The 26,948-nt window shown below is 40.4% G+C and overlaps 2 protein-coding genes across 2 annotated transcripts; one reads left to right on the top strand and one right to left on the bottom strand.

Annotated features, from left to right (window-relative positions):
* Positions 1–3,019: 3,019 nt before the first annotated feature.
* On the top strand, positions 3,020–18,391 carry COPB2 (COPI coat complex subunit beta 2). The gene is made up of 22 exons (XM_051626385.1): positions 3,020–3,154; positions 4,641–4,778; positions 5,414–5,500; positions 5,914–6,040; positions 7,108–7,256; positions 8,366–8,512; positions 9,771–9,870; positions 10,025–10,167; positions 10,393–10,592; positions 11,156–11,266; positions 11,738–11,826; positions 11,908–12,014; positions 12,316–12,459; positions 13,157–13,287; positions 13,582–13,789; positions 14,017–14,127; positions 14,924–15,138; positions 15,400–15,492; positions 15,572–15,752; positions 15,871–15,939; positions 17,530–17,616; positions 18,041–18,391. Exons 1-22 carry the CDS (start codon positions 3,152–3,154, stop codon positions 18,134–18,136), a joined length of 2,736 nt encoding a protein of 911 aa, XP_051482345.1. The 5' UTR covers positions 3,020–3,151; the 3' UTR covers positions 18,137–18,391.
* A 437-nt stretch (positions 18,392–18,828) lies between these two features.
* Positions 18,829–24,279, bottom strand: MRPS22 (mitochondrial ribosomal protein S22). Its single transcript, XM_051626880.1, has 8 exons — positions 24,163–24,279; positions 23,641–23,795; positions 22,735–22,899; positions 21,275–21,418; positions 20,699–20,782; positions 19,907–20,052; positions 19,275–19,383; positions 18,829–19,003 (listed from the first exon to the last, which is right to left on the bottom strand). The coding sequence occupies exons 1-8, from the start codon at positions 24,272–24,274 to the stop codon at positions 18,911–18,913; spliced, it is 1,008 nt and encodes a 335-aa protein (XP_051482840.1). The 5' UTR covers positions 24,275–24,279; the 3' UTR covers positions 18,829–18,910.
* Positions 24,280–26,948: the final 2,669 nt, after the last annotated feature.

Below are 26,948 nucleotides of genomic sequence, written 5' to 3'. Positions count from 1 at the left end.
AGCATATTGGATAAGCCACATGGATATGGCTCTTATTTCCAGAACTCTAGTCTTCACCTGAGAAAAAAATAAAGTGGACTGGTGTTTATTTTTAGCCTTTCCCTTCTCTCTCAAAATGCACTTGGTACACTAAGGATGAACTATTACTGCTTCTGATTGGTATCCCAAACTACTTTAACTTTTTTCTTTGGAAGAAAAATATTGTAGTATTTTTTATCTTTAAATGCTCTTTCCTGTTTCCAGAGAACTGTTTCTTGCCATACAAATTCAAAATGTGGCAGTAATTTCATAGCCAAAAGGATCTAAGCTGAAATCTCAGAAAAGTAAGGTAGAATGGATTGTCTATCCTGAGAAGCAAAAGCCTTCTAAAGAAGAAATTACCAGCAGGCTGAAGCAGTGCCATAGATGCTTCCTCCTTACAACTGTTGTATCTCTTGTTGCCATCCCATTATAGCTGTCACGTTTCTGACTAAAACACCAGCAATAAAAAAAAATGCAGAATTCCTCTATTACAGAACTCCAGTCCATTTTTAGTTTTACAAAATACAATGTGTTAGAATGCAATTGCTTCACTCCCAGCACTTGGGTGGCCCAACCCCTTGTTAAGAGCACACTTTTTTTTTTTTTTTTAAATAAAAAACTGTTCTTTTTTATGCTTTGTGTTGAGAACTTTCAAGAGATTTAAAAGCAGCTTTGCAGCTACAGGAAATGTGTCCAGCAAAACTGTATTACTGGTTCCTTCATTACGCACTTCATTACATACTTGTATCCAGAAATGCTGTTTGTGTTTAAAACAGGAAGACAGTAGCAGAACAGTCCTAGACACTGCACTGTAAATATTCTGTGCAGCTTAATCCTGCATTCGTAAGGAAGAAAGGCCTATAATTGCACTCTACTGATCTGTAGGCATCTTGTCATTTGCCCTACATCATTCCCTCTTCCCTCTTTTCCATGACTATGGTCTTAAAGATATCAAGTAGCCACAAAACTAACAGGAGACAGACAAACCCAAGTTTGTGCCCTTCCTCCAAGGTTAAGAAAATGCTAGATTTTTGCCAGGCCCAGGAGGAAATGGCCGAATGCCCTGCGTGCATGTATTTTGCTCCAGGGAAGCTGCAGCAAGTGCTACTATATAGCCAAGCCGGCAGGAGAGTGAAAGGTGCGATGGGGAGCTTCAAACCAGGCCCATGCCCACAGGAAACAAAGTTTCCTCTGTTCTAGTACTCTGGAATAAAACATTGTGTCCTCTTTTTTTAACCGAAAATGTCTTCACTAAATAGGCATACTGGGTCACAAACAAGAACCCTAAGTAGAGGTTTTGTTCTCATTTGTATCTCTATCCCAAGTCTTCTTGGAGATGCCCCAGCTACTTGGTATAGAACTCCCAGTGAAACAGAGGATAGCACAGGATATGTAAGAAAGAATATGAAAGGAAAACAAATACATAATAATTATTTCCTCCGTATACCCATTTAACTTCCAGTAATTTGTGGATCATGGTTTTCTTGACTCAGAACTGGCATCCTTGCATCTAACAGCTGTGAGGGATATTTCTTATTTTTAATTTCATTGCTTTATTTCATCACTTCTCTCCTACCATAACATCAGCCTTGGCTTACACACTGTGCCTCTGTTCTGCATTTGAGTTTCCCTATTATTACACCTTCCCAGGAGAAGCTAACAGTGAAGTAATTTCTTCCTTTCCCTGCTGTTATTTTCTTGACTAACAAGCTCTGTTCCTTCATCTTTCACTTACCTTCCTTGCTGTCTTTAATTCCCCTGAAATACTCTTACCTCTCTCCAGACAGGACCTTGTGGTGTTTTTCAAGGAAAAATATACAGTGTGTGCTTCTCCCCCCCCCACTACCTACATTCTCTAATATGGATATCCTTCCCCTACATCTTTTTTTTTTTTTTTTCCCGTGTTCCACCTCAGCTATCTATAAATAATAAATTAGACTCAAAAAGTCATGATTCTTACTTAAATCATTACTTCTAAGCAAGCTTATCCAGATTCTGCATCCTGGAATTCTGTACTCAAATGCTGTAAGCATTATTCTTCAACCATTAATACAATTAATTGGAAGTTAAAAGACAGCCTTAAAGAAAGCTGGGAGTCTAAACTCACCCATAGCTGTTGACAGCATTGTGCCCCTTTTCTTGCTTTACATATTCCTCTTCTCATTGACTTTCATCAGGCCTGTGCTTTTTTGCATTTAAAGTATGTCTCTTCTGTCTTGGCTCTCTTGGAGTGAAAATAACAAGAGTTGAAGTAATCTGTCACACTTTTGTTTGTTTCTGTCCTAACTGTAAACACTCCAGGGCAACGTGCTCCCTCTTACTGCGTTGCAGGACACAGGGCTCCTAATCCCCAGGTAAACAATTGTTTCAAAACAGGTATTTTCTGCAACTGAATTCCCACGAATATAAATGTCCTCCATGTTATTCCTCTCCTTTTTACAATGAAATGGGGAGTTTGAAATTTTTAATTAAAAGGTAGAACTTCAATCTGGCAGCAGTGCCAGGAGAAACGTTCTCAACAGCCGGGTCCTTGTGCTCCTTTGGTGCTTCCCAAAAGTCTCATTCCCCAAAACTTTTCTGCTTGATGGTGTTTGGGGTCACAGTATCTGTAGCTTTACCTGACAAAAAAGATTAAGCCTAAGGGAAACGTGTCACATAGCCTCGCACACGTACAAGGCCTGCAGGACAGGGGAGGCTCAGCCCTTCCCCACTGACTGGAAGGCAGGATCTGCTCCTTCCAGGGGCCTCCTGCGCGGCCCTGCCAGGCTCACCGCTGAGGACCCGGCCCCTCGGACCGATGTCGCCGTTACCCGCACGGGGCAGGGAATCAGAAGACCCTCCACGCCCCTGGGTCTGTCACGGGGGGCAGGGCCCAGCAGCTCCCGCCACACCCCGCAGGCCCAGGGCGGGCGGCCCTCCCGCCCCCGGGCCCGCCCCCACCGCCCGCGGCGCCGCCCCGCTCTCGCGAGAGCAGCGGGCTCCCGGCGGCAGTTCTCGCGAGAGCGGAGGGCCCGGAAGCTCCACGTCGGAGGGTCGGAGCCCGCTCGGTCTCAGCGACTGCGGTGCTGCCGCCGGTGCCTCCGGTGCTGCCGCCGGTGCCTCCGGTGCTGCCGCCGGGCCGCGCGGAGCCATGGTGAGCCCCTCGGAGCGCGGTGAGGCGGGGACCGGCCCCAGGAGCGCGGCCCGGCCGGGGTGGGTCGGGGTCCGCCCCGGTGGGTGCCGCGGCCCGGCGGCGGCGGGCGGCTGGGAACGCCGGTGCGGAGCCGGTTGCAGGTGGCCGCAGGGGAGGTACCCGGCCCTGCCCCGCGCAGCTGCTGCCCTGCCCGGCACCCCCGCGTCCCAAACGCCACCTGGAGGCCCAGGCCTGGCGGGGCTGAGCCCCCGGCACCGAGCCCGGGCGCCGCGGGGCCCTTCCGCACGAGCGCGGGCTCTGCCGAAGGGAGTGGGGCCTGGCTGCGGGCCGGGCGGGCCAGGGAGGGCTGTGCACGGTCTCTGGTGGCCCCGGGCTCTCCTGTTCCCATGCTAGCTGAGGAAGCCGTGGTGTTAGTGATTCAATTCAATAGCTGAATAAGAGGAAAGCGCTCGGAAGCCCCCAAGCATCATTGTGGCTGGAGCAGGGGACCAGATCCCTCAGGCTGTGTTACTGCTGTGGTCTTCTTCAGATGGACCCAGCAGCTGTCAGTCTTCATGTTGCAGTTAACCCCTTAGGTCAGCCCTTGTCTGGTCCTTAGTAGCAGTAGATGAGGTTTCAAGAATAAGCACAGAATCGCCTGCAATTATCTTGCCTGTTTTTCTAGTGTTTAGAGCAGAAGAAGTAAACCAGTAGTTTATTCTCTGATGTTACAGCCAGGAGTTGCCAATACTACACAATAGCTAGGTGTCTTTTTCTTCTTACTGTCTCTAATGTGTAACTACAGGTTTTATTGTTAATTTTACTGTGATAAAACACGTGAACCATTATTTAATCTGATGCTATCCATGTATCTGATAAAAATGGCAGCAGCATAAGGTGAGCTCAACAGTCTTTGAGTGTCTAAACAAATCTATAATTCCTGACATGTTTTAGAAAATCGCTTTGCTATACTTCATGCCCTTTAAATACTCTAGCTTTATATTGCCAGTGATGAAAGTGGAAGGTTAAAGCCTTCTTTATAAGGGAAAAACTTAAAAACTAGGGGGAGGGAAAAGTTTACAGCGTAGTGTTCCATTTGAAAACATAATGTTGAAACTGTGAATGGAAATATATTTATAAAGCACTAATGTTGTGTTCCATTGTCATAACTGGCTTTTCCACCTGTTTTTTAGATGAAGTAGGAAGATTAATTGTCTGTCAGTTGTATTAGAAGCAGATGCTCTTTGCTTTAGTAGTTCAGGAACACCAGGAAAATGTGCAGAGCATCCTTCTTTAGACTGTGCTGAAGACACTTTTTACAGTATGAAAAAAATTCTGCATTTCACAGAAGCAGATTAGGTTGACCTCATTCCATTGGTAGAGATGTGATGTTTCCAGAAACACTACTTTTATTTTAAGGCGTAACTTCACCTTTCCTTTTTCCATCGTATTTCTGTGTCAGTTTTATGTTGAATAACTTGGTATTCTCCATTTTTTCCCTCTCCAGCCTCTCCGACTTGATATAAAACGGAAGCTAACAGCCCGGTCTGACCGGGTGAAGAGCGTAGACTTGCATCCCACGGAGCCATGGATGCTGGCCAGCCTTTACAATGGCAGTGTCTGTGTTTGGAACCATGAGACACAGGTGATGATTCTGGTATCCCTTTATTATGAAATCTTCATGACTGACAGATGTATAAATTCTGGTTTTCAATACTGGATACCCAAGAAGAATCTTAAATCGCTGCCACTAATTGTACTGTTCCCTGTCTTATTACAAAAGTCACTGTAATAATGGACATGGAATATCTTTAGCTGTGACTTCAGTGGTGTTTCATTATAGTAAGTATAAGGAATAAATGCTATAAATCCGTTTTGCAAGAATTATCTCCTGTGTGGTTTCCTTGCAAACTAAAGCCTTTCCTTCTGAAAGGTTAGTTGCCTCTGTCTTGTACCTGTCATCTGTGTTTGTGAAGGTTGTAGGATCTATTAGAGCTTTACCTGTCTGCGGAGTATAGTTTAAAGTGGGCAGCAGCTCCAGAAATGTTCAGGGTTGGGTTAAAAATGGAGGGAGAACATAAGTGCGATGTTAAAGAGCAGAACAGGCAAGTGTCTCTCGTCTTGGACAGATATGTTCTTTTAAAAAGTGTGCATGTATGTGTTGTAGGGTTTTTGAAGAGTTGCCAAAGGCAGCATGCTGGACACTTAAGAAAAGATAAAGAGCTTATTTCGGAACTGGTCTTTTCTCTAGTGCTACAAACTGACTATTTTTATTTTTAGACTCTGGTGAAGACTTTTGAAGTGTGTGACCTGCCAGTGAGAGCTGCCAAGTTCGTGGCAAGAAAGAACTGGGTTGTTACAGGAGCTGTAAGCTATCTTCATCATGTGACTTCCATATGCAGTAGTACTTTCTCCTTATTTATTTTCATGCCATTCCTTTGTACATCACATAACAATATTATTTGATATAAATTTGTAAAAGAGAAAGGAGTACTTAATTACATTTTCCCATAAATTTCCTCCTTTAAGTAATCTTAGCAACTTCTCATTTCAAAGGATAGGAACCTCATATGCATGGAAACTGGATTAGTAACTGATGACAGTTACTCACCATTTTTGTACAGAAAAAAAGAAAGAAAATACATTTTCGTAAACATTTTCTTGTAGAGGATCTTCAGTCGTGGAATGTTTTGGGTTTTTTGTTTTAGCTATCCTGCATTGAATATAAGGTGTATTATACAGAGTCCTATTTTAATGGTGTCGTTTCTTCCCTTTTATAGGATGACATGCAAATTAGAGTTTTTAATTATAACACCTTGGAAAGAGTTCACATGTTTGAAGCACATTCAGATTACATTCGTTGTATTGCTGTGCATCCCACACAGCCTTTCATACTGACAAGCAGTGGTAAGAGTTCTTTGGTATATTTTTATATTTATTAAACAGCCATATTTAGGCTTCTGTTTTCTGTCTAGTGAGAGATGGCATATTATGCTTTTTCTACTGAAACAGGAACACTTGAGTAAGTTGCCAACCTGACAGTTGTCATTTCATGTTAATTCTTTGCCAGATGCATTCATTTTTTTAAATGGAATGTCAAGTGTACTTAACATTTAAAATATAATAGCTTTTGTTTGTGTCAGAGAATATCAAAGAACCTTGTTGCTTATTGTCTGCCAGAAGAAAGGTTATATATGTGCTAATTAGCTGATTTTTGAGTTTACCATGATAAAGTTGTTTTTAAAAAAATTACATAATGTTTTGAAGTATTTTTTCAGCTGACATTCTGACCTGGGGCAACAGATAACTTTCAGGTTTTTTTTCCTCCCCCCCAAATACTACTGAGTTCTCTGCTATTTGAGGTGGTCTACATTACTCAGGATTAGAAGGTCGCGGTATTCTGACAGATCTTGCCCAAGAGTATTTACATTGTCCCAGTCAGTACTTATCATTCCTGGAAACCTTGCTAATGCAGTCAGAGCTCTGCAAGAATGCAGAGAACCTTTTGAGATGCAAGCACCATGTTTCTGTGTTTTGCTGTTGAATATCATACACTTAAACTTGAAGTAAAGGTTCTGGGAAGCCAACTTGGTTGTCTTGCTTCCCCTTCCTTAGTGCTCATCAGAGCAGTTGCTGTAGAAGAAAGCATGGGTCTAATTCCTTTTAACTGCAAAGTGTTTTAAGATTAGTAATTTGGTAACCTAATTCTTAATCTCCCTTTTTTAAGACAGATGTATTTCCTACTTAGCTTCATCACCAGTTTACAGGACAATCTTTTTGAGAAAGTTGTAGTCCCTGTGGTTCTCTAAAGAAGGACCAAAAACCTTACAGGTGAAAAATGTAATGGGTATTAGTAGCACCTCCTTTCAAGGGGGAAAAGATGAGTGAGCTTTTAGCTTGGAGTTAGGTTTAAGAAGGTAGATACCAGAATATATTAAACCAACTGAAGCTTGTTATGTCTTTTTTTTTTTCAGATGACATGCTCATTAAACTCTGGGACTGGGATAAAAAGTGGTCTTGTTCTCAGGTGTTTGAAGGACACACCCATTATGTCATGCAGATTGTCATAAACCCAAAAGACAATAACCAGTTTGCCAGTGCCTCTCTGGATAGGACAATCAAGGTAGAGAAGCTGTATTTAAGGGTTGTGGTTTTTTTAATTCATTAGGTAATTGTCAGACAGAAACCAGTAATACTATATGGACAATGGATCAGAATTCTTAAAAACAGGTGCAATAATTTTTCTTGAAAAAAGACCTGGGTGTTGGTTGATTTACTGTGCACCTATGAAGGAATTCCATAAATTTACAAGATCACCTGTCACCTCCAATCACTGAAATGAGTTTGTCTAAAGTCAAAAAGTGCTGCATTTCCATTTGAATTATACAGATTTATTGGGGAGGGGTAATGGTTATTCTGTCCATTAGTCATTTGGGAGAACTGAAAAAATATATATATATGTGGGGTAAAGCCTTTAACTGTGTTCATTTAAAACATAGTAAAGGCACTTCTTCCATTATTTCTGTGTCCTTGGTTGTCATCTGTTGAATTGTTTTGGAAGATGTCTTCAGTCATCAGTCAGTGTAGAGCCTGAATAATCTCATTTGCTGTGAAACTTATTGAATATCTAGGATTACAGATTTACAGCCATCTGAGCAGTGAGACTTGCTCACATTCCCAATGAATTATCAGTATATTGGCTATAAAAAGCCTGTTTTCATTTCATACGTCCTCAGATATTGAGATTAGGGTGTTGATTTGATGTGATAATCAGGGGAAAATAGCACTATATCTACAACTTGACTCGATTCATTTAGAGTCCTCATTTAGCATGAAATTTGTCATTAAAGTAACTGGAAAAGATGAAATTCAGGATACAGTTGAAGTCAACCAGTGTATGCACAAATAGTTAATAGGTCACTTATTTAATTTCAGAAACAGTGTCTTACATGGTTTTATGTCCTTAAAAAAAAGTTGAAAGGCAACCATTTCATCGTTTTGATGCGTGAGCACAGTGTGTGCAGCTCAGCATGTTATTGGATTGATAGCTCAATAAGCAGTTTTTTCAGGTGCTTCACCTAGGAAAACAACCCTGTCTTTGGAATTCCCTATTCTGTATCTTTGGAACTGTAAAGTACATCTGAATGCCTGCTCATTTGGCAAGGCTGATCTGGCTGCAAAAGATTCGTGACTACCTGTGTTTGGGTTTTTTGTTGTTTTTTTCCTGGGAAGGTGTGGCAGCTTGGTTCTTCTTCACCCAACTTCACTTTGGAAGGCCATGAGAAAGGAGTGAACTGCATTGACTATTACAGTGGAGGAGATAAGCCATACCTCATTTCAGGTGCAGATGACCGGTTGGTTAAGATCTGGGACTACCAGGTATGTGTTCAACTCTTAAACTTCTGTGCAGGCTGCCATGGCAAAGCCATCAGTGAAGGAACAGAAAAAGAGACAAAGGACTTGAATATACCAACAGATTTTCCTCATCCTTCCCTTGGAAATAAGGAAATGGGGGGAAAAAAGACATTTTTCATTTAAAATTGTTAACCCTTGAGAAATCCTGCTGTGAATTTAAGCAACTTCAAAGTTAATTTATAGAATAAAGTTTCACATGAGGTTTCTATTACTAGCATTAGGGTTTTTTCTTGTAACATAGTAGTTCCTGCCTTTGGACTTCTTTATTTGTGGATTAAGGTGCTCCTCTTCTGTGTTGACATGTAAATATTATTCATGTACTTCTCTTTCCATCCTTTCACTTCTCATTTTTTTCCTTTTTTTGTTTATTCCCTTCCCTCTCTCCTCTGCACACTTCCATCCTCTGCCCATTTACACAGGCACAGTTGTGCATGCACACAGATGTGTATGCTTCTGCTTGACAGTTTGCAGGGGTCATGAGGTGACTTTTTTAAATGCTCTACAGGAAGGAGAGATTGAATCCAGGGATTAAATTCTGTTGCTGGAACCTACAGCTCATAAGTTCTTCCTGGGTACCAGTGTATGAATGGCCAGAAGGGTGTTAGGTAATACTTTCTGGCTGTTAAAGTGTATTGCCCTAGAGTAAATCCAAGTTCTGCAGTTAAAGCCAGCACTGTTCTTTGAAGTATGCACTGCAGTGAGGACTGTTCCATAGCAGTGCTTGACATTTTGCCACCAGGTACAGCTGCATACATGAGTTCTGTAGTTGAATCTTGGTGGTCTTGAGCAAAGTAGAGCTGTTAATAAAGACAGTGTTAGATCAGTCTTCACCCTTAATTAGATTTAGATAGATGTTTTGCTCTGATTTTTTTTTTTTTCAGTGAATTCAGCTTTCTATTTTGATGGAATATGTTGTGCTACATAGCTCTGAGAAAGCCTATCTTCTAGCAGAAGCCTGTCAGTAAACAGAGGAAAATAACCATGTCAAGGGAAATCGATGTTTTTTTTCTGGGGAGGAGAAATTCACTGAATACAATTGTTATTTTTAATGTGTCTAGTGCTGTTGTTTGAGCATCTTGGATATATATGTTACTGGAAGAAACCCAGAGAAATAAGTTTTCAGATAAATTTTGGGTTTGGGGGGAATTTTTTTAAGAAATGAAGGTAATAATGTAGAAACATGTTTATTAGCTTTACCTGTACTTCTGACTCTTTTTTGCAGAATAAAACATGTGTACAAACACTGGAAGGACATGCTCAAAACGTGTCATGTGTCAGCTTCCATCCTGAACTGCCTATCATTATCACAGGCTCAGAAGATGGTAATGTTGTGTTTTCTGATATATATGTAAAGGACAGGGGAAGAACTTAAGGGAGAACTCTTCTTGCCATGTAGCTAGACACCTGCTCTCACAGGAGAGAGAGAAAAGAGGAGAGAAGAGATAAAAGGCATGTACTCGTTTCTTTTTCCTCTAGGAACTGTGCGCATTTGGCATTCCAGCACTTACCGCCTGGAAAGTACCCTCAACTATGGTATGGAGAGAGTGTGGTGTGTGGCCAGTTTAAGAGGATCCAATAATGTGGCTCTGGGATATGATGAAGGCAGCATTATTGTTAAGGTAAAATTCATGGTTTGAAGTTGAGAAATGTTGATTCATTGCTATCCTGTGTACAGAGCAACTGATTTGTGATTCTGCGATGATTGATATATAAATGCTGAAAACTTGGCATTTTAACTGGCATTTTTAGATAGAGACAGAGTATTTCACTAGACAGGTTCAACTGAGAAGAAAACCAATGATGTATTTTCTGCATCTTCTAAATTCTTATGCTACACTTCCTAGCTTGGTCGTGAAGAACCTGCCATGTCCATGGATGCAAATGGAAAAATTATTTGGGCTAAACATTCCGAAGTCCAACAGGCTAACTTGAAAGCTATGGGAGATGCTGAAATCAAAGATGGAGAAAGATTGCCCCTGGCTGTAAAGGATATGGGGAGCTGTGAAATCTATCCTCAGACAATTCAGCACAACCCTAACGGACGGTAATAGATTTTAGAGCAAAATACTTAAACCCTTCTGATTTTTCCTTTTTTTTATGTTGGAAAACTTCTTGAATGAAAAAGTTGTATGTGTGCTGATGGCTGAGGGCCTGTGGAGAACAGCAGGTGTACTGGAACCAGAGCAATAGATGGGCTTCACCTGTAAGAGCTGCTTAAAAAGGCAAGTTGGACAGTCTAGGTAGGGGAAGAAGTGTGCCAACAAAATGTATAACATAATAGCAGCAAACCACATTCTTTTGTCACTTTGCTTGGATTGTTTTTTTGTCACTAGATCAGCTAAATTAAAAGAAAAGATAAAGGGATACAAAGTAAAAGAGCTGCTTGTAGAGAACAGAAGGAAGAGGGGTTAGCAAGTAGCTACATGATGCAGGGGAAAATCCAGTTCTGTGACATGTTTTGAATGTATGAAGCTCTTTTATTCTCTCTGCATTTGCAGTGATTACATTGGGCTAGGGGCCTTTGACTTTTCAGCTGATTTGTCTACTTGGTCGTGCCTACTGACCTGAACAAAGTTGTCTGACAAAAGCATCTCTCTTCTGCTCTAGGTTTGTAGTAGTGTGTGGTGATGGTGAATACATCATCTACACAGCTATGGCTTTGAGAAACAAGAGCTTTGGTTCTGCACAGGAGTTTGTATGGGCACATGATTCTTCAGAGTAAGTGTTGCAGATTTTTTCCCTTTTGTATTAACTTGAATTCACTGCTGCTCGTTTTCGGGCTGTACAAATGGTAGAATCATAGAATATGCTGAGTTGGAAAGGACCCATCAGGATCATCAAGTCAGACTCCTGTCCCTGTGTAGGGCACCCCAAGAATCACACCATGTGCCTGAGAGCATCATCCAAACACTTCTTGAACCCAGGCAGGCTTGGTGCTGTGGCCACTTCCCTGGGGAGTTTGTTCCAGTGCTCAACCACCCTCTGGGTGAAAAGCCTTTTCCTGATAAAACCTGTATGTAGAGTGAACTTTCAATAACTGTCCTGCTTTAAAATTTTCCATTTGCAGCACTCTGCTAATTTTTTAAGATAAATCAAATGCAATTGTTTTGTAACAGCTTATGATTTTAGTAATTTGACACTTTGAAAGTCAAACATCTTGTATTTTTTTTACAATGCAATCTCTCTTAGATATGCCATCAGGGAGAGCAACAGCGTTGTAAAGATATTTAAAAATTTCAAAGAGAAGAAGTCATTCAAACCTGATTTTGGAGCAGAAGGTAAGTATTTCCTTTTAAAATAGATGTGTCAGGGCATTTTTTTGTACAATGTCGATTTATTCTACCTTTATGTTTTTACAGGTATCTATGGTGGCTTCCTGTTGGGTGTCAGATCTGTTAATGGTTTGGCGTTCTATGACTGGGAAAACACCGAACTGATTCGCAGAATTGAAATTCAGCCCAAACATGTAAGTTTCTAGATGGGACTGAAGATCTTTACATGTCTGTGTTGCTTTATTATGTTGGTTTTTTACTAGTCTGCTGATTCTCTTGAATGAAGCCAAGCTGCCAATCATAAAGTAATAACTTCTTAATTTTATCTCAGTCTTTTGTAGCACAAGAGGGAAAAATCCCTGTGTATGTTGGCTTCTCAGGTGCTAAAGTTTCTGTTATTGCTAGTGTGTTTTAACCTTAATTTATACATCCTCCTTTCTGAACCTAGGATCTCTAAAACACTAAAAAGTGCCATTGTTGATTCTTATGATTCAGATTTTCTGGTCTGACTCGGGTGAGCTTGTCTGCATTGCTACGGAAGAGTCATTCTTCATTCTGAAATACCTATCAGAAAAAGTTGCAGCAGCACAAGAAACACATGAAGGGGTCACTGAAGATGGAATTGAAGATGCTTTTGAGGTACCTTCTATTTTTAAAAATGAAACAGGATTTAGAGATCACTGAAGCACGTCCTCACAGAGCATAGCAAATTTAGTCCTTAACATAGTCCTATTAAATTGTAGTTTCCAGAACACTGAAGTACAGTGTACACAGTATGCATCTGCCTGAGGAGCACTCTTAATAATTTTATTTGCTTCCCTGGGGAGTGTATCCCTGTTGGAATCCCAACAGAACAGCTCTTGATGCCTAGCCTTCTCTTCAGATATCTGTTTATTATTCTTACAGAGGTTATTTTTAAAACACACTTGGATGTGTTACATTGTCTGTTACATTGCTTAAACTTCTGCAGTTTTCAAGTTTTGAAATGTTACTGAAATTTGAGATCAAGTTAAAAACCCTCATGCTGTGAAATGTCAGAAACACAACCTTCCTGGTGGAATTTTCCTTCAGTTATCTTATGCTTAGTTTGATGCTTGTTTCCTGGATGTGTAATTGGCTTAGTTAAATATTAAGGCAGAGATTTTCTGTGTTACAGCATTTTTGTAAACCTAAAAGCGTTATTTAAGTACTTCCAGTCTGTAACTAAACTTTTTTGCAGCTCTCTCAACTGTTTACTTAGGTATAGAATATTAAGTTTAATTTGAAAATGCAATAGTCTTATTGCTATCTAAAAGTACCTTTTTAAATATCTAATGAAATCAAATTTAATTTTCAGGTTCTTGGTGAGATTCAGGAGATTGTGAAAACAGGCTTGTGGGTAGGCGACTGCTTTATTTACACCAGTTCTGTGAACAGGCTCAACTACTATGTTGGAGGAGAAATTGTCACTATTGCCCATTTGGACAGGTAAGTCACCGCATCAGATTGTCAGCAAGTGTTAAAGGTTCTTTCAGTAAAGTTGGGGCAAGGTCAACCATGTCACCTGCTTGCCATACTTTACTTTTTCTTGCATATCATGTTAATGTATGTTCTGAGGCAGTAACATAATCTTGGAGTGAATAAAATGTTATGTAGAAGTACATGTATAGTAAAATAATTTTTCATGTGAATATTCTTGCAGCAGTAAAAAGTGTTGGACTTACTTTATAGACTATTTGGTAGTGGATCTATTCAAGATAAATATTCTTTGTTTTGTTTCAGGACAATGTATCTTTTGGGATATATCCCTAAGGACAACCGACTTTATTTGGGAGATAAAGAGCTAAACATTGTGAGCTACTCTTTGCTGGTCTCAGTGCTTGAGTATCAAACTGCTGTGATGAGAAGAGATTTTGGTATGGCTGATAAAGTTCTTCCCACGATTCCAAAAGAACAGAGGACCAGAGTTGCACATTTTCTTGAAAAACAGGCAAGAAAACTACTTTTTATTACTGAAAACTCATACTGGTTTATTCACATTTCTAACTGAATTGCTAAGCAAAACCAGATCGTTTTATCTGTTAGCATAAACTCTTTGTTAATCATGCATATCTATTTGAGAAAACTGTAACCTTCTGTTCAAAGCAGCTTTTATTAGAACATGTAGGATGCTGTTTGACCTGACAGATCAGTCTTACTTTCAGATTTTTATTTCAGGGCTTCAAACAACAAGCTCTTGCAGTATCTACAGATCCAGAGCATCGCTTTGAACTTGCTCTTCAACTTGGAGAATTAAAAATAGCCTATCAGCTTGCAGTGGAAGCAGAGGTAAACATAGAAGTTTTGGTGACTGATGAATGTTCTGAGTATTAGCATGAGTCTAAGAGGCCCTTTAAGAAAAGACAGTGGTATGTGGGGACACAGCTCAGTCCCTGAGCACTTCATAAATACTTCCAACTTCTTTGGTGAAGCTCTCCTGCCTGTAATTGAAAGGCTTCTAAGGTGTGGGATGGGAACAGAAAAACATTGTCTGCTCAGGAAAGCTACAGGAACTCCTGGAGAATACAGAGCTCAAACCAAGATCCAAGCCTTCATCTCCAATATTGAACAGTGGGAGGAGGAATGGCAGGACTGAAGCTTCTGGGCCCTTGTTCCAGCCTTGGCAAACTTAGGCTGATGCACTAGGAAGATTGACAGGTAGTGGTTTGCCCCATAGTCATTATTCAGAGAACTAATCTCATCGTTCTTGTAAAATAATGAAGTTAGTTACAGACACAGATGTCTTTCTTAATTCTGAAGGTTAACTTGGGAGCTTTCTTGACGAGTTTGTTGCTGTGTAAGTTATTTCTATCTTCTCCCTCCTTGTTTAATATAAAACTGTTTTATGTAATGGTATAGCTGTGTAATGATCTGCATGCAACACTCACAGTGTCATGCTGTCGAGCTGCAGTAATCACAGAATCTTAAAGGGAAGACAGGTTAATGGTGGGATACAGTGCATTCCCAAGTCAACTTAGATTTTCATATTGAATGCTATGAAAAATCTTTAAATGCTGTTCAAAAATGTGAAGGTTATTTTTTGTTTTTTTTCTTTCCCTCCCTCTCCCTTTTTTTGTACCATTAGTCGGAACAGAAATGGAAGCAACTTGCTGAGCTTGCCATTAGTAAATGCCAGTTTGGCTTAGCCCAGGAGTGTCTCCACCACGCACAAGACTACGGAGGACTTCTGCTCCTGGCTACGGCTTCAGGAAATGCTAACATGGTGAATAAGTTAGCTGAAGGAGCAGAAAAAGATGGCAAGAACAATGTTGCATTTATGAGCTACTTCCTGCAGGGAAAGTAAGTAGCAAACATGAGATTCTGATTGTTCTGCAAAATGCAAAGAGAACCTCAGGTTCTTCAGATGGCTAACTACAGCTAACTGAAAACTTCCTGGAGAAAGATTGTGGCATGTGCCACAGGAAAGCTCATTCTATTTTAAGATGGCTGCTACTTGTAAAATCTGAAGTCAAAGCACTGTAATGTAGAAGCATAAACAGCTCATGTAATAGGAAAAAAATGTCTTTATTAAACTTACTGGTAAAAATCCTATTTCTTTAGGCTGGATTCATGTTTAGAACTCCTGATTAAAACTGGGCGTCTCCCCGAAGCTGCATTTCTTGCACGGACATATTTGCCAAGCCAAGTTTCAAGGTAATTTCAAAATGTCTGCAGAACATGTATAGTGTTGTGAAAATTACTTGTATATAACCAAGGTGATTTGTATCTCCAGGGTTGTTAAACTGTGGCGGGAGAGTCTCTCTAAAGTAAATCAAAAAGCTGCCGAGTCCCTTGCTGATCCTACAGAATATGAAAATCTTTTCCCTGGATTAAAGGAAGCTTTTGTTGCTGAAGAGTATGTTAAACAAAGTCTTGCAGACTTGCGGCCAGCCCGGGAATACCCCCTTGTCACTGTAAGTAAGAAATGGGAGCTCTTAGATTATTTACTTCTGTGTAAATTCAGCTGTAAACAAGTCAGTGCAACCACTTAAACATTGCATTAACACGTTTTGGTGTTTTTTCTACTTCTAGCCAAATGAAGAGAGAAACTTACTTGAAGAAGCAAAAGGCTTTGAGCCTTCTGGAGTAACAACACCTCAGGTCAGTGTTAGTACTAGATTATGGACTCTTAAGAGGTAATTCTGCTATTGTATGGGAACACCTGCCCTGAAGAATATTTCACTGGTAATAGACAAATTCTTGCTCTTACTGGATTGACTGTAAGCACTGCAGCTGAGTCCCAGGGTTTTTTTGCCTCACTCTCCTTAGTCTATTTCTGTAACTTCTCCTGACTTCTTGACTTTGAAGCGGGAGTTTTTATGTCTGTGTGGTTACTTGCATTGAGTGATCTTTTGTTAGTGTGAGCAATCATAGACTCTTACTGTTGAAGTCATCCTGCAGAAAAACAATTTCAGTTGCACATATAAACACTGCCTTATCTGCTGCTACTTGTTTAAAAGCTCAGTAGTTGGAACCTGGAAACTTGCATCTTACAGCAATAAAAAATGCTTTCTATTCCAGTATGCATAGTTATGGAATAGGACTGTTCTGTAACTAAGAATCCTGCTCAATTACTTGAAAATAGGTTCCAATCAGTATCTGAAGTAACTCAGACAGGTTTAGGTTTTTTCAACTACCTCAGTTGTTTAAGTATTATGCAGAAAACACATTATTTAAATATAAGGTATAAGCATACATACTGAAATTAGCACTTAAAATGCTTTTCAGAGCTTAAACAGAAGATGACATCTAATTCTTGCTCATGTGAAATACACTTTACATTTGAACATGAAAACAAAATCTGAGAGTTTCTTAAAAGACGTGTTGGCACAGCTCTTTGAGCTTATAAACTTGTAAAAGAACTGCAGTGGAAACAAACAAATTCACTTCTCTCTATTCCATCTGGTTTGTCCTCATAGAAGATGCTTTGCAAAACTGGATTGACAGTTCAGAGGAGCTGTCTTACTTTCAAGTAGCTTTAGTTACTGTTTGCTTCTTGTGTATCAAAACAAGAATCATTAAAGCTAAAGCAAACTTGTGTACACAGTTGTTAAAGAAGATAGAGAAAGTGTATTGCGAAAGTTAACTGAAATTAGAAGTGGTTTACACTGGAAGTTGAAAACAAGATCACTGTGGGTGCATAGAAATCCTTCAACAGTTGTCTCTTATAGCTGATGGTGCATATGGAAAGTTTTGTAGGAGATAAATTATAAATCAGAATAAAGTTAATTGACTAGTACCTTTCCTTCAGTAGTGGAGAGAGGACAGGTTTTAAACCATTGCAGGGTATGGAACATGAGGCCCAGCACCAGCACCAAGATTTACCACCTTTAATAAATGTGCTGTGGCAGCCTCAAGCAACCCTAGTCTCTTTCCTGCGGAGGACCTTGAAAATGACTGTGTAACAGCACTTCAGTATTTGAAATTAACTGATGCTTTCTGAAGGGTTGTTTTCATTGTATCTGTTCCACCATCTATGTTTTTAAATAAACTGGGTGGGGAAACAGTCTCTAGTGCAGGGAGGGCTAGAAGGCTTACTGACTTCTAAGTCATCTTAAGATATGGTCCTGAGGGAAATTTTGAAAGAGGAGCAGAGGGAGAGGAGGGGATTATAAGCCTTCTGTTGTTTGGTTGCTTTTGTTGAAAGAATTTAAATACAAAAGGACTTAAGGGATCTCTTTTTTTCTTTAGAAGGCTGAAGAACAGGTTGCATCTCCTAAACAAGAAATGAAAACAGTTTTGCAGAATTCTGATCCACTTCCAACAAGAGATCAAAAGGTACTAAAATATACTTCTATGAAGGGAAGGGCCAGCACTAAATACATTTTACCTTAAAGACTTCAATTAATATGATTAAACCAAGCCACTGGGAAGTGTCACTTCCTGTATTAATGGACCCAGTCAGCTTAGGACCAGTGCGGTGTCTGGATCCCTTCCTGTTGTGCACAATAATACAGACTAGTCCCTACAGCTTTGGGGATTTACAGGGAGTGAAGGGTGAAGGCCAAGCACAGCTCTGAGAGATGCTTTCACACCAAGAAGGCAGCTTCTCTCTGCAGCTTATTTTAAACATAGCTCACCTGACTGCCTCAGCATGGTATTTTGCAGACTGTGTGAATTTATCATACAGAGTCATGTCACGTGAGCTGGCCAACATGTAACCACATTAGTATCCTCTTCATCTAGTCTTTTCTTTTCCTAGACACTGCTGGACTTGGAAGATGACTTAGATAACTTGGATCTGGAGGATATTGATACTACAGATATCAATCTGGATGAAGAGATTTTAGATGAGTGAAGATACTTTTCAGATGATCTAACCAATTACTCCAAACAAAGGAATGAAATTCTGTGGACTATGTGCTTGAAGCTAACTTGATTTTTATACTGCAAGTGGACCATGTATGTGTAGAAAGAACAGTAGACCAAGCAACTGTACAAGAAAAATCAGCTTTGAGTATGTTGAAATTCAAGATGAGACCTGCTCCAGTACATACTGAAAAATGTTTTCATTTATCAAGCAATTCAATAAACTCTTTTAAACATTCTATTATTCAGTTCTCCACTTTCAAGTAATTCTTAACCTAATTTCACTGGTATTGCAGATATTTGAAACAGCTCAGTAGCCCAGCATTAGTATTTTAACCTGACTTTTCTTACCATATGCACTGAGGTATATGGTTACTTACTCACTGCTAGTTAGCTTGTTAACAGCCAGTTGCTCAGTTGCTCTTTCAGGCAGCACTTTAGCTAAAAGAGCTAACAGAACAGTCTTAAGGGACAGATGTGGTGTTACACACTTTACTAAATGAAGCTGTCCAAACCCTACACTTGCTTCAATAAGTAAAATAAATTGTGGGTAATTCCTGTCACTTGAAAAACAAGAGTCATTATGACTCCTGTAAAGTTATACTGAAACTCCTGTGAAAAAGCAAGCTGCTGTAGCAATTCTTACATATTCTAGTAAAAAAAAAAATCCTAGAGCAGTCAGTTGTTTGAAGTATTTATTGTGGAATCCTGTACACAAAATGTTGATAAACAGACTTAAAACTTAGTATATACTAGGTTTATTTCATGAAGCTGTAGAAGTAGCCATTGCTTCTTCATAAGCCTGGAGGGCCAGTTGTATATGACCTTCTTTCTGTGATTCAGTTTTCACAAATACCTGCAAACACATGAGGAGAGATATTAATGTACAATTAAGAGCACAGCTGCATAGTAAGATGTCACTGTTCCAGTGGTAATCAGCCAGCAAGACCCAAAATCCTGGTACAGCTGGATAGAGTTTAAGAAAAAAGAACAAACAACCTGGTGCACACAATGGTTCACAATAGCTGCTTGTTTAAATTTCTCCTAACCTAGACTACTAATGAGGTTTCTGCTGTTTAAAAGCTCTCTCTTCTGTAGTTAAGTACCCTTAGAGTAGAAAAGCATACCTTGATAAGGTCAATTCCTTGAAGTTTCCCTTCTTTAGCTGCTTTTGCTGATTGACATTCAGGATGAAGCATATGATACAATGTAATTAAACTTGTAGCATCCTCCAGCCTAAAAAAATAAACACCCATAGTAGCAATTGCTCTTAATACTTCAGGTTATTTAGAGAAAGTGTACTTTGCACACTACAGCTTTTGTAAACTTCTGCTTTCACTGAATATATAGTCATTAGAACGTAGAGCAAAACCAGCATCCTATCATCTATTGCCATGGCAATCTGCTCATGAGAAGAAAACCAGAAGCAAGTGGACATCTAGGCACACCAGGTAAGGTACATGGATGTATCCATGCAGCAGTTCAAGGCTAGAGTACTGTGCCAAAGGCAAACTTTCTAACACCAACTGCAATAACTAGCAGGTTTTACTGAAGTAATCAGAAATCTTTTGACACCTAGCCCTCAGGTGAATCTAAAACATTCAGGATCTAGCTAGAAGTTACAGATAACCAAAAATTGCATACAAATGAAAATTTGTATACATCTTACAGAAATAGTGTCTTTATTTTCAGACAATGGTACTTATTATTTCTGTTTATCTAAACAAATAGAAAACAACAAGTGATAAACACCACTTACAAGTCTCTGTTGATCATATCTATTAGTAAGCCATCTGTTTTCTTTCTGTTCACCAGATACCACACCATTCCTCCAAAGTGTCTTGTTGACCGCAGCAGATCATACTTGGCATGTTTCTCAATGTCATCGTATGTCCGATGATGAACCTGTACACAGAAAAGGCTTCAGTTTCACGAGCATAACTGGAGCGTGATGACAGTTTCTCCCCTCTACCTCAGTTTTTAATCTGTTTTCAGACCTCCCTAAAGCACAGGAGTAAGCCATAGGCTGGACCATGCTATCTTAAAGCATTATACATGTTATAATTCAGGGTAACACTGGGATAACCCGTTCTTAGTACTTAGGTATAGACATCTTTATGTTAGGAGAAAGCTAAATACTAGCTATGTCCTGAAAACTTGCAAAGGGACAATAACTAAAGTTATTCAATTTAAACATTTCAGCTCAAAGTACATTTTTGCACCTGGTCTTTGTCAAAAATACTACTTTGTGTACAGCGCTCTCAGGTTACCTACTTGGTCCTTTCAACACCTAACATAGCAGTTAGTATGACTTCAGTAGCAGAACTCTGATTGTGGCCACTTACAGACATTATAATCAGTTCTGTTAGATAACAAAAAAACCTATATAAAGACTATTTCTATGCAACTGTAGTTCTCTCTAAACTGCTGAAAATTACTTAAACAGAATCCTGATTTACTTTTCTGCAAGAAAAACCACAAAACTCAGGATAACGGGTAATGTTCTTCACTAATAGTACATTTTTACTTGAAAAATGGAAAGTGAACTCACTCTGATATAGTCAGCAGAATCTGGCTCAAACTGAGCAATGCACCTGTTAAGGATGTCCTCATGACGGTCTTGCTGAAACACAGACTGAAACAGAAGTTCAAATTGAGGAATAGATTCTGCATCACACCATTCCAACTCTCCAAAATCAGAACAGCAGCCACAACAGTTCTGTTCTGGGCAACACTTCCAGTGAGTATCCCATTAAGCACAAGACAAAATGGATACAGTACAGAAGTACATGCCTTGATGACATTAATAAAGTTTATCTTGGTTTTTGTTTCTGCAACAGCCATTCACATTTTCAGATTAAGGATAGAATTAATCAATGCTTAACAATTAAATGTGGATTTCTAGTATGACAGAAAATTTACCCCTACCCAGAATTTACCTGGACATAACCTGGAACTTAATTTATCTAAGTTACAATGATAAGCAGTTGTTCAAAACAGCATTTAAGCAGCTTGAACATTGGAGCAGAATGGCTTATTCAGAGCTACTCTGTCCAAATAACACAGTTTCACTATCAGAGCATAATTAAATAAAAATTATCGCTTTTCACAACCAAGAAGATCATACCCCAAGGTGTTCATCCTTGAATAGCACTGGGGGAATAACCCTGCGTCCTTCTTTTGGGAAGAATATCTGTATCATTCTGTCTCGTTCTTCCCAGGTTGCTTTGCGTAAGACTCCATTCGGTTCTCTAACTACAATGAAACGTTCCTGAAAAGAAGGTAACAAAAGAGAATTATCTCCTACAGTCTTCTCTGTTTGCAGCCAGAACCACTGTAAAAAAGATTCTTATTTGGTAAAGTCCTTCTATACCTAAGCTCACACTAATACCAGTTTCTAATTGATTGTTATTATGTGCTAGATTCATCATTTCTCCCTTGGTAACTGCTAATTAAGTGTTACATTTGCACCTTAACTTTACTGTATGACATAACTGTACATCCACCTACACCAAGAATCATAAAACTATTCAGGTTGGAAAAGACCCTTGGGATCACCAAGTCCAACCATCATCCTTGCTCTTATAAGTTCTCCTCATTAAACCATACCCAACAACATCACATCCAAATGACCCTTACAGAGCTACACTCTATGAAGTTTAGACAGGTAATACAACTAATACCCAGAAAAGGGAGTTAAGTGTTGCTGCTGGCCTGATTTTATGCACTTAGTAACGTTCTAAATGCAGAATGCAAGTGACTTGTGCTTCTCCAGCCTTTGTGAGGGCAAGTGCAAAATAAAAAATACTATAAACAAAACAATATCCTCAGATCTGTTCACAAGTACGTTTAACTTTGGGAAGCAGACAGGAAAGTTTGTTCAGACAAGGAAGTTTTCAACACATTGAAGCAAAAGAATAAACAGCAGGTTCCTGGAGAGGGCTCTCAGATGGTGTAACACAGATAGAAGACTTGGAAATTCATTTCACAGGACCATCACTATATGCATGTTTGAACCACAGAGTCTACTTAGAACCATAACTGCTTGATTAGAATTTTTCCAGCCTCCTCCTACTGGTAGTTAAGACAATCTAGATGTGTCATTATACGAATAAATCTTTATCCCTATACCCCACAATTCTATTTGACAATTGTTTCTTTGCAGCTTTCCTGTGAATTAATTTATCATCTACCTAGCTTTCCACCAATCTCTGCAACTGTGAAGTAGCTCCACCTTTTGGTCTATATGCAGTACCAAGTGATCCAATTCCACAGCAAACTTGTAGGAAGTATGGAAAAACTTAGCACTCCTAACATATCATAAGCACCTGCTTTTAAAATAATTAACTAACTATTGTACAGCTTTCCCCCTCCCATGCCTGCTCCTGAGAACTGGGATTGAATTTATCAGTATCAGTTAGAAATAAACGTTTAGAAATATATGTGTTTGCATTGCCTTGTACTGGACTGAATTCACAACTCCTCAGCCTTTTTGCAAACTGCTTAATGTATTTTATTCAAACCTAAAGCTTAATTTGAAGTTAAGAAGTGAAATGTCTTAAAATAAATTAATACATTATTACTTACACGATGTGGAATGGAGTATGTTAAATCTGTAAACACATATTTTGTAGTTTCCATTCCTTCAAGAAATCTGTCTTCTGCTAAGACATCATCAATTGGTTTTCGTTCATTCAAAACAGGGGGCATGGTTAGTTTTTCTTTAGCTTCCTCAATGGCTTTTCTTGTGGCCTTGAGGAAAAAAAATAGTATTTTAATTTTAAAATTAAAAAATAAATAAATCACCCTATTGGAAAGATAACAATTTTGGGACAAATATTTTCATTTAGACTGACTTTTTTTTTTTCTGCAGTTGAGAAGAACTGAGACACTAGTTCAGTCTCCAGGTGCATGGATCACGTGTGAACAGTATGTCACTACTGTAACTTGGGCAAATTCCTGAAAGAAGTTCCAAAACTAAAACCTCTCTATATAAAATACTGCAAACACCAAGTTTATGTCAAGTATCTTTCCATGGTAAATTTCCCCCAAAGCGTAAACCACAACCAATAGTTTCTGTGCAGTTACAGAAGGGATAGCTTAAGGCAGGCCCCTTTGTCACCCCTGACCAGAATCAGACAACAGGTAAAAAAAGTAGTTTAAGGATTCCCGGGGTTATAATTGAAATATCAGCTAAAGTCATTCAGCACAACTGGGAAGCATAAGGAAGGCAGATAATAAAGAGAACCTCTCACTCAATGAAAATAAAAGTATCCTGTTTCCTTCCACATTCCTTAAAAATCAAGAAAAATTGGATAAATAAAACTATTTAAAGTGAAGAAACACTGGTTTACACTGATGTAGGAAATTACTTGGAAAAAAAAGGAAACTGAAATGTTTCCAACAGTAGCATCAAAGGAAGCAGAAACGTGGTGTTACAGGCTTTTTTGCTAAAACCAAACCTCCTCTCAAAACCGAAGCCGAGCAGCCCACCTCTTCCAGCTGAGCTTCTGTCATCAGCTTGTACTTGGGCGGTTTCAGCTCCTTTTTCACCGGCCTGAAAACCTTCTGCAGGTCGAGCCCCGTCATTTTGTAGAGCAGCTTCTGGACCGCTTCATCCGCGAAGGACGGCTTGGCGGCTCCTCCTGCTGCGGGGGGACCGGCAGACGCCGTCACCACCCGCTGCCGGGAAAGCCGCTGCCTTCCCCTCACAGGAAAGCGCCGCACCAGCCCCGCACGCACCATCCCCGCACGCACCAGCTCCGCACGCACCAGTCCCCGCACGCACCAGCCCCGCACGAACCAGCCCCGCACGAACCAGTCTCCGCAAGCACCAGCCCCGCACGCACCAGCCCCGCACGCCGCTTCCCGCCCTGGCCGGGCCTCCTCGCTCCGGCACAACTAACCCCCTCCTCGCTCCCCCGCCCAGGGCACCGCAGGCGCCCGCCCGACCCCTCGGCAGCCCCGGGGACCCCTCGGCAGCCCCGGGGACCCCCGCCCCCCCCACACACGTACCGCCCTCGGCCCCCGCCTCCTGCCCCAGCCCCCGCCGCACGCGCCAGCCCCACAGCCCTCGCGCCAGCCGCGCGGGCAGCGCCGCCGAGCCTCGCGCCCCCAGCGCCGCCATTTTGCCCCCGCCCTGCCGGCGGTGCGCGCGCCGGGCCGCGCCTCGCGGGCCGCCGGGAAATGGAGTCTCTGCCCTCCGGCCCCGGGCGGCGGGACACGCCTCTCCCGGCCTTTCCCTGAGGGAAGGAGGCAACAAGCCACTCCCAGTGCGGCTGTGTTGTTAAAGCGCTGCTGGGGCGGAGGTGAGGCCCGCGTTAGGAAGGGAATCTGTTGTGTGTTGCCTGTCGGAGCGAGGGCAGCTCTGAGGGCTGTCGCGGGGGGAGAGGCCACCACCGGCTCCCTCAGCCGCGCAGAGGAAGGGCTCCAGGGTGGCAGGTTTCCTTGCGTAGTGTGTGTGGAAAAAAGATGTACTGACATGAATGCTGCCGTGATTAAACCCCTGGCTAACCGCAACTGGTCAGAGATTAGGCGAGGTACGAGGCGGTAGGTGAGTGCACTTCACCACCAGCTGCCTGGTCTGATGCCCCTCCAGCCCGGCAGAGCAGGCAGCGACCTGTGGTAATTTATACAAGATTTTTAAACTCGTGTGGCTCTACCTGGCACTTGCATGGTGACTGAAAGGATAGTCAGGTTTTCTGTCTGGCCCATAATCTGGAGGAACTCCAAAGGACGCAGCAAGTGCTCAGTCCTGAAGTACCTGTGCTCGTTCAGTGCGCTGGCTCCCTCAGTCGGTGGTGATGATAGGTTTAGTCTTCTGATGTTCAGGCAGCTTCAACATTTTTGTAAAGGAAGGAAATTAAACAACTGGATTGAAGCATAAAAGCAAAAGTAAGTTTTATAGCCAATAGATACTGCAGATCAGATTCGATGCTTGTGAACAGGGTGTATGCAATTGAAAGGGGTATGTTATTCCTTTAAAACAATAGCTGACTTCTTGTAAGTCTATTTCAAAGAGCTGAAATTTATTACTCCTTGAAGTTTATTTTCTTTAGCTGGTCTGTATCTTCTGCTGAGAATTTCAGTCCTATAGACTGTAGTTAGGGGTGTGTGAAATAGAAAGAAAACCCGTTATCAGTCAAGCCTCCATACAGGGGCCTGAATTTTTCAAATTTTAAAATGTTCAAAGGCACACATAAGATGGCTTATGACTTTCTGTTGAAACAGGAAATATTTTATCTCTGGGTCTGGAGATATGCAAACATAAGTAATGTGCTTAACTTCTGTAGATTGCCAGTTGTTTTAAAGTTTAGTGGGTTATTCATTGCTTTGCCAAATCAAAGTCTAAATTATGTTACTTTTTAAACTGGAGATTGAAGTCTTGCAGAAATGGAAGACTTTCTAGCACATACTGGTTTTCATTAGAATAAAGTTAAGCATCAGCTGAAAAATGTTTCTTTCTTTACTAGATCTTAATTGTGCTGGGGATTATTCCTGTTTTCCTCAGTCTTATTCAATATCCAAACACATGTGCTGGGTTGAATTTTATACTCAAGATTCTCAATATCCTGGATTTTGCGTTGTCAGAAAAGTTGCAAGAGGGCATAGTCCTCTCAAATTTTATTGGTACAATTAAGTTGAAATCACTGAGAACTGAAGAGTGCAAATGAACCCTTAATATTATTTTAATGTAATTTTGTGCATCATTTATTTAAATAATGCTAAGAAAATTAAAAATACTTTTTTTGAGGAAATGGAGAAGATATTGTTTTTCAGTTCCTCCTTGGAAGATCTCTGGAGTGAGAGCTATACCCTACAAGGGAATTGGGAAGTTATTTGGCGACTTGCCTAAAAGCCACTTCAGACCTGTTCATGAATTTAGATGGCAAGCCAACATTCATTTTAATTCACAGAAGTGCTTAGGAAAACAACAGAATTTATTAGGCTGTATCCAGGAGAGGTTAAATTCACATTAATTCTGTACTGGAGTAGTAACAGCTGCTGTAAGGATTAGCCTTTTGGCTGGTGGGATGAAAGGAAATATTAACTAACTATACTGTAGATGGAAGTATAGCAGGTTAACATAGTTTATAAAATAATATCAATTTATTTTGGATAAGTTTGTTTTAATTTTTTTATGGTTTATATTTGTACCAAAGTAACAATTTTAAGTAGGATGTTTTATAATGGTATACTTAAAAATACATCACCAGCTTGAAGAATCAGTGGTGTAAAAATTGATAATGAAATAAAGAATCTTTATTAAATTTTGTTACTATTTTTAATGCATCCCAGGACAGCTGCTGTTGGAAAATTACAACCATCTGATGATGGGTGGATGTGCCCTGTGAAACACATTGGTGGTCTAAGTCTGGATTCTATCGGAAAAGTGTCAATACAAAAATCACCTCCACAGTTGGCATTGATTTCCTTTTTGTTGATAGTTTCAGGAGAGCAAAAGTATCAGATGGCTGCTGAGAGTGAAGCAGTTTGGTTAAGATCTCAGGAAAAGGGAGGCAAATAGAGAGCTTAGGAGCTTGCATTGTTGCTTTGCCTATTTAATTGATAAAATAAGAAGCTGTAGTTTACCAGTCTTTCTGAATAATAAATATGTGAAATTATCGGTAAGAAGTTTTTAGGAAAGAAAAGTCTTCCTTGAAAAAAATACAGCAGAAAATATAAAATGTAAGGTTCAGTAACTGTGCATCCAGCTGCTGTAAGAAGAAACAGAGTGAACCTAGTCAGGCTGTGTACATGCCCAGAGTTGATGACATGACCTTTTTTAAATTAACAGTTGG

Source organism: Apus apus, chromosome 8, assembly GCF_020740795.1.
Source record: "Apus apus isolate bApuApu2 chromosome 8, bApuApu2.pri.cur, whole genome shotgun sequence".
In the NCBI taxonomy this organism is placed as follows: Eukaryota; Metazoa; Chordata; class Aves; order Apodiformes; family Apodidae; genus Apus; species Apus apus.
This window is presented reverse-complemented; position numbering and strand designations above follow the sequence as displayed.